General features: G+C 42.7%; 1 protein-coding gene across 2 annotated transcripts; it reads right to left on the reverse strand.

The window, feature by feature from the left end:
• Positions 1 to 3,386: 3,386 nt before the first annotated feature.
• Positions 3,387 to 7,861, reverse strand: LOC139386991 (MYC proto-oncogene, bHLH transcription factor b). Of its 2 annotated transcripts, none has more exons than XM_071132923.1 (3): positions 7,664 to 7,784; positions 6,554 to 7,211; positions 3,387 to 6,080 (listed from the first exon to the last, which is right to left on the reverse strand). In XM_071132923.1, exons 2-3 carry the CDS (start codon positions 7,200 to 7,202, stop codon positions 5,530 to 5,532), a joined length of 1,200 nt encoding a protein of 399 aa, XP_070989024.1. In that variant the 5' UTR covers positions 7,203 to 7,211; positions 7,664 to 7,784; the 3' UTR covers positions 3,387 to 5,529. The 2 variants fall into 2 exon arrangements, with proteins under 2 accessions (XP_070989024.1, XP_070989023.1); XM_071132922.1 differs by having other exon boundaries at positions 3,394 to 6,068; positions 7,664 to 7,861.
• Positions 7,862 to 14,971: the final 7,110 nt, after the last annotated feature.

Genomic DNA, 14,971 nt, shown 5'->3' on the forward strand with positions numbered 1-14,971 from the left:
CTGACCCACTGGGAATTTGATGAATGAAATAAATCATTCTCTCTGACATTTCACATTCTTAAAATAAAGTGGTGATCCTTACTGTCAAGAATTGTGGAAAAACTGAGTTTAAATGTATTTGGCTAAGGTGTATGTAAATTTCTGACTTCAACTGTACGTAGGGTGGGGGTGGGGTGTATATATATATATATATATATATATATATATATATATATTATACCTAAAGGGGTCCAACCATTTATAATCAAATATCTAAATGATCCATAGGATCGCCATCTTAAAACATTTCCTTGAACATAGACTGCTGACAACCTGTGAAAGCCTAGGAATTGCATCCTGGGAGCGAGAATTCAGTATGACCCTATAGTTTCCATTGTAAGAGAATTGGCTCTGGTTTTTCTTTGGATTTTCTCCTACCATATCTATTGTGTTATAGTGTCCTACATTATTTTAACATTTCCACAACCTTCAAAGTATTTTCTTTCCAATGATATCAATTATATGCATATCCTGGCTTCAGGGCCTGAGCAACAGCCAGTTTACTTTGGGCACGTCAGTCAGCCGAAAAAAAATATATATAGTGCATTCGAAAAGTATTCAGATTCCTTTCCTTTTTCCACATTTTGTTACGTTACAGCCTTATTTTAAAATTGATTGAATAACAGATAATCCTCATCAATCAACACACAATACCCCATAATGACAAAGCAAAAACAGGTTTTTAGAAAACAGATATCTTATTTACATAAGTATTCAGACCCTTTCCTATGAGACTTGAAATTGAGCTCAGGTGCATCCCTGTTTCCATCGATCATACTTGAGATGTTTGTACAACTTGATTGGAGTCCTCCTGTTGAATTGATTGGACATGATTTGGAAAGTCACACACCTGTCTATATAAGGTTCCACAGTTGACAGTGCATATCAGAGCAAAAACTAAGCCATGAGGTTGAAGGAACATTCAGTAGATTGTGTCAAGAGACAGATCTGGGGAAGGGTAACAAAACATGTATGCAGCATTGAAGGTCCCCAAGAAAACAGTGCCCTTCATCATTCTTAAATGGAAGAAGTATGGAACCACCAAGACTCTTCCTAGAGCTGGCCGCCCGGGCCGCTTGACAGACCTCTTGGAGTTTGCCAAAAAGTCCCTAAAGACTCTCAGACCAAGAAACAAGATTTTATGGTCTGATGAAACCAAGATTGAACTACTTTACCTGAATACCAAGCGTCACATCTGGAGGAATCTTGGCACCATCTCTATGGTGAAGAACGGTGGTGGCAGCATCATGCTATGGGGATGTTTTTCAGCAGCAGGGACTAGGAGACTAGTCAGGATCGAGGGAAAGATTGACAGAGCAAAGTACAGAGAGATCCTTGATGAAAACCTGCTCCAGAGTGCTCAGGACCTCAGACTGGGCCGAAGGTTCACCTTCCAACAGGAAAACCACCCTAAGCACACAGCCAAGCCAACGCAGGAGTGGCTTTGGGACAAGTCTCAATGTCCTTGAGTGGCCTAGTCAGAGCCCGGACATGAACCCGATCTAACATATCCGGATAGACCTGAAAATAGCTGTGCAGCAACTGAGTGAAAGGTCTGAATAGTTATGTAAATGTCATATTTCAGTTGTATTTATTTATTTTATTGCTTCGTCATTATGGGGTATTGTGTGTAGATTGATAAGGGATAAAGAACAATTTAATCCATTTTAGATTAAGGCTGTATTGTGACCAAAATGTGGAAAAAGTCAAGGGGTTTGAATACTTTCAGCAAGCTAAAAACACAGAGCCTAATGTTAGCTAGCTAGCTGCTACGAGGATGTCATGTCATGCCATTGGAGGAGTGTGTGAGTGACTTTTTCCCCCTCCTATCGTTTTCCGGTGGCTATACACAGCTAGAGATGCAGCTGTCATTTGGTTAGCTTGTAAGAACTTTAACGACTGTTATCCAGGTAGCACATCTCTTGGAATCGCAAATTCACTTTTGCTATATTCTAAGTTTTCAGAGCACAGAACTGCTGAATTTACTAATGTGCAACAGCCGCTGAATATGACCGGAATCAGTAAACACAGGCAAAAAAAGTAATATTTAGTCAAGAACGCTCTAGATAACATGTAAACAGCCTAACCAGCTCTGCTACGGCGAGGAAAATGGTCAGAGTGAGGTGTTCTCTCGTTTGTCTTGAAGTAGCTAGCTAGGAAGCTAGCCAACTTTAGCCAGTTAGCTTGGTTGCTTGATTAGGACAAGCATGCATTGGCAGGCAAGCTGCAGAAGGACGAGGAGGCTACAATTCCCCATTGTTTATCAGTGCGATTTTGATGGCCAACTAGCTGAAAAAGTTTGAGAGGGTTTATATTCCTTTGTTAGAGTTTAGCTTATCTCTCACTGGCTAGCATTAGTTGTTGATCTTGTTGATGTGCATAGGCAACTGAACTGAGGGAGAGATGGCCTACCTTTTCATGGTTGTTTGATCAATAGGACTGTGAAGTTCCAAAATATATGAGGACTCCCGTGGTGTTTACATATTTTCAGAAATCCATTCAGGTGGATTTTGTCGACTGCGGTCTAATGATCTAAAGTCGTGCTGTTGCTATTGCCTGTAAACACACAGTCCAGTTCAAAGTGCGTGATGGCAGGCCCGAATGTCTAAAGAATTCATATTTTGTTCTGAAATATGAACACAGAAATACTTTGAACTCTTATTATGGTGGTGATTTGACAAAATTACAATCATGGTCTTGAATTGGGCTCACATTTTTCTCGTCTCAGTCTTTACTTGGTCTCTGACTCGATTTGCTCCAGTCTTGAATCGGTTCTCGCTTTAGATGGTCTCGAACACAACACTGCATTTTACTGCTCAAGATTAACTATAATCCAGACAAAGACAGTATGTGTGGCTTTTAAAAATGAGAAATGGCGCTAGGGGAGACACTTGACTAAAACAGAATCATGACTCAGCCTTTCAGCGTTTTCAGACATTCCTGAGTTCTTGTGACAGTCTGAGAAGTAGGACAAGCACCTGACGTAAGGATAAGTCATCTCCAAAACATTGCCAGCTGGGGAGGAATAGCAGAGACATTGGGACTGGGGAATGAGGGAAGGGGAGAGGAGGGGTGTCAAACTACTGCCAGATAAGATTTCCCATTCAAACTGCCAAGTATACAGTTCAAATGAATGTATATTGAACAAAAATATAAACGCAACATGCAACAATTCTAAAGATTTTACTGAGTTACAGTTGATATAAAGAAATCAGTCAATTGAAATAAATTAATTAGGCCCTAATCTATGGATTTCACATGACTGGGCAGGGGCGCAGCCATGGTTGGGCCACAAATGGGCTAACAGGGATGTAGACAAAGGTGCACAAAATTGAGAAATAAGCTTTTGGTACATATGGAACATTTCTGGAATCTTTTATTTCAGCTCATGAAGCATGATGTACTTTACATGTTGCGTTAATATTTTTGTTCAGTTTAGTTTGCTTTACAAAATCATTTGTAGCGTACATGTCATTCAAGATTCTAAACTGAAAGACACAGTGATTAACTAAAATGACTTGAGTGAACTTGGTTCCCCTCCCCCCTTGCGATACACTGCCTTATTTTCCCCACATGGACTACAGAGGGGCAGGGCAGCTTGTGTTCATGCATTTGCCCATAAAAGCCTGCACCGTCTACAATTTTAGCCGTCTTATGCCACGATTTTGCCGTCCTTGACAAAATTACCAGTGTAGACAAATTCTTAGGTCATAAATGATTGTCGGATGTCTTGGCTTGTTCAGTGTGACAGGAGCCGTGTGAATACCCATACTTGCGTCCTAAATAGTAGGCCGTTTGAGAATGCTAAAAAAGTTTAAGAGTATGCAACATTTCGAAAATCAAGTATACTTTAAATGCCTGGATGCCATACTAATTTAGGCTTTATGGTTTAAACGCCAGGATGTTACACCCATTTCAGCTCTTCATCTTGTAGAATTCGATGCACACTTTTCCACAATGCATTGGAAGAGGTGGGCTGAGGGACTAGTTCAAGTAGCCAAACAAAACCAGGCTACTTATTTGGGAAGATGCTGAATAGCAAAGCTTCTGCGGTGGTGTTCAAATGTAATGTCGTTTTTGTTCTCCTTAAAATGACCACTAGTATTACATCGTTGGCTACATCTTTACCCAAAGTGGACCTCTGGGTAATTGAAGTGTTTTGTTGTTCTCTAGCCTTCATCAGCGCAGGGGAGCTGTTTTATTGATGTCAAGTTAATCAGACCTTTTGATTTGAACATATGGATTGGTTTAGATTTGTAGGCTAGGCTACCTATTTCATTTATGGAGCAAGCCTTAGCTGTCATTCTGATCTTGTTCCCAATGATCGGTGCTTTAGTTGTTTCGATTCAGCAGATCTGAATTTGCTATGCACCCAACTCTACGTTTTTCTGTGCAATACCCTTATGAGTTGAACAGTTGGTGTGTAGTAGGCAGTACTAGAAACCAAAGTACACAGCACTTTGGTTTCTAAATATGTTGAATTCAATTAATGTATTCAGTTCTTTTAAAATAGGATAGATGGGTTATATGCACTACAGTATAGGTAGAATGTGATAGGAATACTGAGTAGGCCTATAACTGCATATCTATTCAGAGTTTAAATTAATCAAGTTAGAAATGAGCTATTGTCAAGCTGGTAAATGTGATGCAGGGCTGTTGAATTTGGCACAGTTTTTACCAAATGGTACGTGCTAAAAAATATGCGACGATGAGTACATAGTATGCAGTACGCCAATTCAGACACGGCAAGGGTCTTGGTTTGTTGATTAATTATCACTACGTGTAGTCATAGGCACCGACAATGTTCTGACAGAAATGTTGAGCCTTCACTGTATAGTGTGGCTGGTGTTACAAGACAATCCCTGTGACTGACCAATAGGAACACAACCGGAAATGACGCCATGCAGGTTTCTCAAACCAACAGACACTCGTAAACCTATGTTCGATCAGGAAACCGGGCGGTCAGAGTGATATGTAATGGACATTAAAGACACTGACATACAGTGTGGGACAGCCTTAAGCACATGGCTGTGTACAGTGAGATGGAGATTTGACATTAAAATTAAAAGGGTTGGCGAAAGGCCAGCTAGCATGAGGCTGCTAGGACTGTGTGGTCAGAGTAAACAGGCTAGCCATGCTCATGACATTCTAATAAAAATTAAGTTCTAATTTCAAGGTAGGACACGTGACTCCAGTCATACATGATTTATAAAAATGTATTTGTGAGATCAATACATTTGAGAATTATGTACAAAACATACAAAAGCATTAAGTTAAGGTAGACAACTGTGCAGAACCTCTCATCAATAAAAATAAAAACACTTAAATAAGAAATTGATAACCCCTATAAAGTTCAAGTGAGGCAGTGAAAGAAAATAATTCTGATTCCTGCCCAGGTGTCTGGCCGATACCTGTGATAAGTCATTTTTGCATTTGCATGCACTCTACACAAGTTACTTTAGGCATAAAAAGATGGCATCCATTCATAAATTAAACTTGCTGAGAGTTCCTCAGCTGCTCTAGTCTGCTTTTCAACTGTTCACTCTTTTTCCTCAACTGCTCTTTCAACAATAACAGTTTCTGCTCGTCCGTTTGCATACTGAAAATGCACTCTGTCGCCTTTTTGAGTATGACAACTTTGGCTGCCTTCTCATTGTTCGCCACGTCCGGGATCTCATCCCGTAATGCGAAAAAGCTCAACTTGAGCTCGTTTCGCCTTTGCCTCTCCAGCACATTGTGAGTCCTCCGTTTGTCATTATCCTCAGAGTCTGACGTTCTGGGACTCGAGCACTTGCGGTTGTTGCTGATTTGCTTGAGTACTCTCCCACTGCTCTCAAACTTAATCCTCTTGATGGGCTGCTCGCTCCTTGTCGACGGGTGAGCGGCGTAGTTGTGTTGGTGGATGTTGACGTGACACCGTTTCAGGACAAGGGGGCAGAGGTGTGTGCTACTAGACATGTGCAAGTCTGACCTCCTTACAGACTTTCTCTTTTCCACTGTCACCACGTCAATCTCTTCTTCCTCCTCCTCTTCCTCCTCTTCTGTGAAAAAAAGCAAGCATTTATTATCCATGTGGACTATATATCACCACATCCATTTGATGACTTTGGCTCCCTGCCCCTCAATGGTAGAATTCGTTTTCATGGCCCAGTTCCCCGGGTGGGCGGAGTTTGCTAATTTTAGACCATTCCATTGGTCTTTAACTGAAATCTCCACCCACCCTGTAACACAAAACGAACTCCACCATTCTGCTGAGCATTGCTGCACAAGGTAGGTGCAACGGCCAACTCCCCACCCTTGGAAATTGAGGGAGACAGCTCCTTAAGCAAAAACCAGTGACATGGCAAACCCCATGCCCCACTTAAAAGCAGTACTCGCATAGTAGTGTATTAATACAAATCACAATTCTGATGTATGCATGCTATCACAACATTAGTAATATCTTTCTGCAAAAGATATGCAGTCCAGCTATGAATAATTAATTACAGCATTAACATGTGGCGCTAATACACACCTGAATCGCTATCGCTGCTGCTACCACTGTTCGGTGGGGTATCCAAAGGCAATGCCATGGCACACGCTGTAGTCGTTTTTGTGCGTTTAGGGTTCTCGGCAACCGGGTAAGGGAACACCACAGAAGGGTCAATGCATTCCGATGTGGAGTTATTCAGGTCTTGCAGGTAATTCAAGTTTAGAGTCGTGCTGGTTACTGTGCTAGCTTCCCCGGCCACGCTAGAGTCCCTTCTCGCTTGCAGCGTTGCTAGTCTCTCGGACACTACTTTCTCCAGTTTAGCAGCAGCCGAAAAACTGCTCCACATACAGTCCCGGATAATGATAGATTTGAGAAAAGACTGGGAGTAGTCCGCGTCACAAATGAAACTATGGTTCACCACGTCATCCCCGAGAAATTCCGTGACCATCTCCAGCTGGTCTGCAGTCGAAGGGAAGAGGCTTGATAGAGAGGGTCGCCGGCTGGGAGAAAGCGGTGGTGTCGGCAGCAGTTCGAATTTCTTCCATATATCCTCGCTTGGAGCAGGGGGTTGGAGTTGGCTGTGTTGCCGGTGATAGAAATTATCCTCCTCAATGTCGAAGTAGAAGTAGGGCTGGACCGAGTCATAGTCGTAGTCATAGTTTTTACTGGCCATGTTTGAATTCAGCGGCATTGTGACTGCCTGTAATAAATGGGAGAAAAGAAAGGAGTCACGTTAGATCTGCGTCAGAACCTTAGCTATCAGTTCATTTAAATGCCCGTCTCCAGCCTCGGATGTTGGGAAATCATTCAACAATTATTGTATTGCAAAATCCATACATTTAAATCTCAAAACTTGGATTAACCCATTTCAAGAGTTCAGCAAGAACTAACGTTGGTTAACTAGGAAACTAACCCAATGCATCCCAAAGGAGCAGCTGTCAGTAAGAAAAGAAAAGAGGCATTTCATGAGTCTATTTCGCAGTTTTACAATCCAGCTCGACACATTACAATTTACAGTGAGAAGCCATATTAGCCGAGAGATAGTTAGCTAGAAAAGTCTAGCATTTGACTAAGACGTCAAATTTCCATTTATTGACCAGTTTGTACAAGCTGTCAAAAACAAACATTAAAAGGAATAAAGCATATTTTTACCGTAGCAGTGACAGCACAAACAAAATACTTGTTCGTTGAGAAAGCAGGCGAAATAAAAGAGCCGAAGTCAACACCGTTGTCGTAAAGTCCTTTGAGCCCAGTGCTGCATGTGTCTATCACCACCCTGCTGACTGCAAGATTAACAACAGCTGCTCCCGCGGCTTTTAATACTACGGATTTGGTTTCTCACTCCGCCAAACCACACTGCTCTTTCCCGCCAAATGCACATTGCGTAGTAACATAAACACTAAATATGGGGATTATTTTGCACAATAGAAATTATCCCTCAATTTGATAAAATTGAGGTATGTGTTTTGATTTAATATAAGGGTGGAGACTTTTAGCCCAATGGCGCTGCTATTTGGGGGAACTATTTTCCAGGGCGGAATCATACATAGTGTGAGTTTGTGGAGGGGCGTGTCCGTAGTAAAGCGTAGCTCCACAGACCAGACAGAAGAATGGTAGTAAATGATGCAGGGGCTGTTCCGGGAAAATTCGCTCACAGTTCTACGCAGACATCTTTCAGCCAAGTGTGGACCTCCAAATTCCATTTAAGTTGAATGGAGTCGGTGTTTATTTTGATATTTATGTTGAGTCTAAGCGTTTTTTGTACACGCCATGCATTTGAAAGGGAGTTTTAACAATATGGGCTACACCATAGTATTTTGTTTGAATGGATGAACTGAATAAATAACCTTGTGTAGATACAAGAAACCACGTTAATATGTGTCAGCTGGCTCAAATAAGGGCATCATGGTGCACTGTTTATTTGTCACAAAACTTCACTCATGGCTTCCTTCACCCTAGCTAGTAGCCTACATGTAGAGAACCAATGATGAAATGTCAATGATGAACGATTGCATTGAATGTCAAAACGTCATGCCTTTGCAATGGGTGCAAGCCACTGTGAAATTTGAAGACTGCAATATGCATTCTTGAAACATGATCTTTTATCTGCATATACTATAGGCTGTATTCATAGAATAAATGGAATGGTTCACATTCATAGACGAGAATGAATCAAACTTAATGTAATATAATGTTTGTAGGGCTAATTCAGTTGCTGTATATTTTAAATACTTGTTGTAATTGTACTACATTGTCGTTTTTTTTAAGTAAAAGACAACATAATGCACATTCCTGTCAGCATCAGTGGCTTACAAGGAATTTTGCTGAATAATATGATAACCTTGACGATTATGCGGTGTGCCCACGCCTAGTAACAGTGCACTGAGAGAAATGAACTATTGTGCAATTGCTCCCTCAGTTGGTGAAAAGTGATATCCCCAATTTCACAAGTTGTGAGGAGATTGGCTTAGTGCAGTAAATCAGGCACAAATTACACAAACAGACATAAATACAGACATTGGCTAAGTGCAGCACTACTGCCTTCCTTCCGAAGCACTGCCTCCAGATCTAGATTTCCTACTACCAGGGGTGCAACTTTGGTTTTAGAAGTGGGCGGGACATAACCTGGCAGGGGTCCTCCCTTTTTTGGGCCTCTACAACTATTTTCCTGCATTTCTATTAGGGCTGTCCCCGACCAAATACAAAAAATCTTGCTTCACCAAGAGCAGTCTTTTCTTTTCGACCAATCGATTGGTCAACATTTTTAAACATATATTTTTTCATATATAGACACACCCTATGTGCTTTAATAAAAGGAACTGAAGGAACTCAGTTATTAAATAATGAAGTTATTAAACAATGAAGACACACAAATTACTCAAAGGGAGCAAGAGATCAGGATAGCCTAACCAGAAAAAAAAAATCCTGTTCTTGACCTTCCTCCCGCTGCTGCTGTCCTTCACATATTCTGCCGCTATGCTCCTGAAGTTGCTGGTAATAGGCTACACCAGCCAGTGGCCGGCAACCTTTTCCATTTAGAGTGCCAATTTATCTTACCTTTTCTACCAATCTGAGTGCCAGTTATGATTTTCATATGCACATTTTTGTGGAACAATTTAATTTATAATAGACTTTGTATCTCAAAATCATTGTCTGTGGTTAATATACATTCTATCTAAATGAAAATTACACAAATCTAAAAGTAACTTTTATTTCCAACTATGTAATTAATAGCCAACATTTTGAGGGCCTATTGTCATTCTCAATTGATTCTAAAAACAGACTTTGTTTACTTGCTGTTTGAGGTGAAAAAAAATAATACTTTGAGAAGCTCTACAGCTCATTAGTGGTGGTGAGTTAAGACAATCAGACATCCCCAGATTGGCACATTTGTGACCGACCTGCTCAAATCTGTCTTATGAAAGAAAATTTGAAATTGTGTTTTTACAATTAGATAAAAGTAGAGACTCAGAGCTACAAAATGGTATATCATACACTACAGTCGAGGAACAATAGGCAAGTAATATTTATTTGAAAGTTGATAAACTTGTAAACTCACTTTTGAGAAAATGGCCTTTGAATATTTTGGTACTACTACTGGAGAGCCCTCCTTTGTCTACACCCATTCAGCATCATTCACACCCTCTTAAACTTTAGCCCCACCAATCTCTTTAACGGTTGATCCGAGCGTTCTGTACTAACAACAGCAGTCAATACCTTTATTATACACCGATTCAAAATAGCTATTGATAACAAATGTGTATTTTGTTCTTGTGATCAGGAGCGTTTATTTTGGGACAGTTCTTATGTCATAAGATTTTGTAATGAGTTAGACATTTTTATTTTGATCCAAATTATATGGACCCTGATTTAAAGTTCATTGTTCATTTGTCATGGCAGATTCTTTATCCATAAAATGAAGTGGGCAGAGAACAAACCCCTCTTCACATTGTTTAGGATAGAATTTAAATATTATTTTGAAATTATAATTAAGTGTGAAAATAAAAAAGCAATAGGTACCATAAAACTTTTTCACAAATTGAAAATGTATCTTAATATGTAATACCCCTGTTAGGTTTATGTACTTGTTTTTGTATTTGTTTTGTTCATAATTATAATACAAAAATAAAAAAGCAGTCATGCAAGCTAACTTGCTAGCTACTTCCAGACACAAATGAGAGAACAGCTTACTGAACATTACTCGCCTAGGCTGTTACGTTATCCAGAGCGCTGGTGACTGTGCTGTCGGATTGTCCGTTCATAAAATTCAGAGTGTTTTACTCTCAGATCAATCAAGCGCACACTGGACGTTCTGACCTCACAACGGCAGTCAAGCACCCAAGCTAAAGTTAGCTAGCTTGCTAGCTGCTTCCAGACACATCATGAGAGAACACCATTTTACTCATCCTAGCAGAGCTAGTTAGGCTGTTTTCATGTTATCCAGAGCGTTGGCGACTGTAAATGTGCTGCTGGCAACAATTTTATTATGCTTTTTTGCCAATGTTTACTGACACCGGCCATATTCAACGGGTGTTGAGTATTTGTAAATGCATCAGTTATTCTGCGATCTAGCACACTCAGATGAGAGTCTTTTGATAACACATGTATCTAGCTAACTAGGTAAACATTGAACCATAATCCCAACTCATGACGTTACTACCCTGCATGAATCCAACCAGGTCAAGCAAATGGGTCTGAGATACGAATAATAATATCATATGCGTAATGTTAGCTAGCGAGCCAGCCAGCTAATGTTAGCTAGCTAACAGTACACTTTAACTTGAAATTAAACCACTTTGTCAAAATTAGAAACGTGTAATATCTGAAAATGTAGCTAGCTAGACTAACCCGTATACATCATCGATGGACGCGTCTCCTGTCGAATGCCATGATTGACCTTAGTTAGAAGATGTAATCTGAAGACACTTTTCTCCATCTCCATTTCTCCATAACATTAGCAAGCTAACAGTACACTTTAACTTGACATTAGGCTTATGCAGTTTTACTATGCGATACATAAAAAGAAAGCCATGTTAGAATGGATTACCTAGACATACTGACCAGCTCAAATAGACAGAATCGTGCTATATGGCAGACCAATCCAAACTCATCTCTTGGCATGTCCAGCCCACTCATTATCTCAGCCAATCATGGCTAGTGGGAAGGTTCCTGGCTTTTTCTGTGGTTAAATCAACTAGGCTCATAATTTAACAATTGTATTCTCATTTACAGATGGCATACAAGTTTGTTATCAAGGCGCATGAAAGTTCACATGTTTGAGAAAGCATTTCTGCCCCAAAAACGCATTTTGATAATTTAAAAAAAGTTTCCGTTCAAATGGCGACATAAGCCTAGTTTTCTGAAAAGAGTCACATTTATAGGCCTACAATTGCGCACAAGCCAGGTAAACTAGTACTCCTCTATATGCGTAATCAGGTGCACGTCCTTACTCAACAATGACAGGAGCATTTCAAACAAAAGACTATGAATAAATTGATAAAACTCGTAAATGTTATAAAATAAACAAAAACTTGTTCCCCACAAGTGTAGCATAAGTTGTGAGTTCTGCAAAACACATGTCCACTCCGACAATGAGAATTAATGGTAAATGACTGTAATAATAATAATAATAATAATAATTTGTTGAATGTATTAACAGAAATGACCATAACCAAACAAAAATTTCAGATGAGAAATTATGGAAATGAACGGTAAATAGGCTACTACTGGTGATGTATGTAATGGAGAATTGATAGACACAGCAAACAATGCACACAATGAAGTTATAAAATGGAAGGAGAGAGACATGCCTTGTGCATCTGAGCCACAATCCCCATAATCTTGGAAGTTGGCTGTAACGAATACCGCCGAAGATGGTGCCTCTTCCTGTTCTGGCGGCAATCGGTGGTCGTCGTCGGGCACGCCACCGAAGCTCCGCCCCTGCGCTTTCTTTTCTAAGACGCTGGGTCCGGCGGAGCGGAACTATGATGTGGGGGACAGGGAGTTGCTAGCTATGGTAAAAGCCCTGAAGGCATGGAGACACTGACTTGAGGGGGCTAAACACCCTTTCCTCATCTGGACTGACCACCGCAATCTGGAGTATATCCGGGCGGCGAGGAGACTGAATCCTAGGTGGGCCATGTTCTTTAGCCGATTTAGATTTACGATCTCTTATAGACCAGGTTCCCTCAACACTAAGGCCGACGCGCTGCCCCGTCTCTATGACACTGAAGACCGGTCCATCGATCCTACTCCCATCCTTCCAGCTTCTAGGCTGGTGGCTCCGGTGGTATGGGAGGTGGCCGCGGACATCGAGCGGGCGTTGCGGTTGGAACCTGCACCTTCACGGTGTCCTACCGGTCTCAGGTACGTGCCGCTTGGTGTCCGTGATCAATTGATTCGGCGGGCTCACACACTACCTTCTTCAGGTCATCCGGGGATTGCGAGGACAGTGCGGGGTCTTAGGGGGAAATACTGGTGGCCCACCTTAGCCAAGGACGTGAGGCTCTATGTCTCCTCCTGTTCGGTGTGTGCCCAGAGTAAGGCTCCTAGGCACCTGCCTAGAGGGAAATTACAGCCCCTCCCGGTTCCACAACGGCCCTGGTCTCATCTGTCGGTGGACTTTCTTACTGATCTTCCCCCGTCTCAGGGGAACACTACCATTCTGGTAGCTCTCTAAGTCCTGCCATCTCCTCCCATTGCTTGGTCTCCCTACGGCCCTACAGACTGCGGAGGCTCTATTTACCCACGTCTTCCGACACTACGGGGTGCCGGAGGACATCGTATCTGATCGAGGTCCCCAGTTCACGTCCCGTGTTTGGAGGGCGTTTATGGAACGTCTGGGGGTCTCGGTCAGCCTGACCTCTGGTTATCACCCCGAGAGTAATGGGCAGGTGGAGAGAGTGAACCAGGAAGTGGGTAGGTTTCTGTGGTCGTATTGCCAGGACCGGCTAGGAGAATGGGCGTGGTACGTCCCATGGGCGGAGTTGGCCCAGAACTCACTCCGTCACTCCTCCACGAACATGTCGCCATTCCAATGCGTGCTGGGCTACCAGCCGGTCCTGGCTCCGTCGCATCAGAGTCAGACCGAAGCTCCTGCGGTGGAGGAGTGGGTACAGCGCTCTAGGGAGACCTGGAGGGCAGTCCAGGACGCTCTCAAGCAGGCCGGTGGATGGCAGAAGAAGAGCGCTGACCGCCACCGCAGTGAGGCCCCTGTGTTCGGACCAGGGGACAGGGTCTGGCTCTCGACCCGAAACCTGCCCCTCCGCCTGCCCTGCCAGAAGCTGGGGCCGCAGTGTGTGGGGCCATTTAAAGTCCTGAGGAGGATAAACGAGGTGTGTTATAGATTACAACTTCCCTCTTAATATCGCATTAACCCCTCGTTTCATGTGTCTCTCCTCAGGCCGGTGGTAGCTGGTCCCCTACAAGAAGGTGAGGTGCCGGAGGTCCCTCCGCCCCCCACTGGACATTGAGGGGTCCCGGGCGTACACGGTACGAGCTATTCTGGACTCGAGACGCTGGTTGAGGGGCCTGCAGTACCTCGTGGACTGGGAGGGGTACGGTCCGGAGGAGAGATGCTGGGTACCGGTGGAGGACATTTTGGATCTTTCCCCCTTGAAGGACTTCAATCCGCCTCCACCCGGATTGCCCTGCGCCTCGCACTCCGGGTCACCCTCGAGGCCGGGGTCGGCGCACTGCGGGAGCCGCGCATCAGGGGGGGGTACTGTCATGAATCCCGCCGAAGATGGTGCCTCTTCCTTTTCGGGCGGCGCTCGGCGTCGCCGGCCTACTAGCTGCCACCGATCCCCTTTTCTGTTTCATTTAGTGTTGTCTGATTAGTTGCACCGGTTTCTTGTTTAGGTTTTGGGCTATTTAAACCCAGTAGGCCCGCCGGCTTTTGTGCGGGCTTGTTTTCTGTTATTTGGTGTGTGTGATTTCTGTGGATGTTATTTTTCCCAAACCGTTTCGTCCTGTTGTTTTGGACTGGGTATTTTAGCGCCTGTGTGTGTGGCGTTGACCGACACTGTTGCTTTGGGAATAAACTATCCACGTATCTACTACCCTGCTCTCTGCGCTTGACTCCTCCACCCACTACTTCTAGAAGTACTGACAGTGGCATCCCTGTAGCATCCTCAATGGATTAGTCCACTGAGACAGGCGCAAATCACACAAGTGTCTCGTGTGCCATGAAAAAATATACATATTTATGACTGCTCGACTAAAAAAATCAAATGTTTTCATTACAGACCCCTTTTGTCATACAGTAGGCTATTCAATATAAGGAGCCCAGACCTTGTGAAAGTTGCACAGTATACCCTTGTAACAAATCAGATTGAGTGATACATAACATTTCTGCCATCCATTGTGACATTGTGATAACCAACCTTCCAATTAATGGCAATGCATTTCAGAACCACTATAAATGCTAGGTTACACAGTTTCTTCCGATAACAGTATCAA

The sequence above is a fragment of the Oncorhynchus clarkii genome, chromosome 28 (genome assembly GCF_045791955.1).
Source record: "Oncorhynchus clarkii lewisi isolate Uvic-CL-2024 chromosome 28, UVic_Ocla_1.0, whole genome shotgun sequence".
Taxonomy (NCBI): Eukaryota; Metazoa; Chordata; class Actinopteri; order Salmoniformes; family Salmonidae; genus Oncorhynchus; species Oncorhynchus clarkii.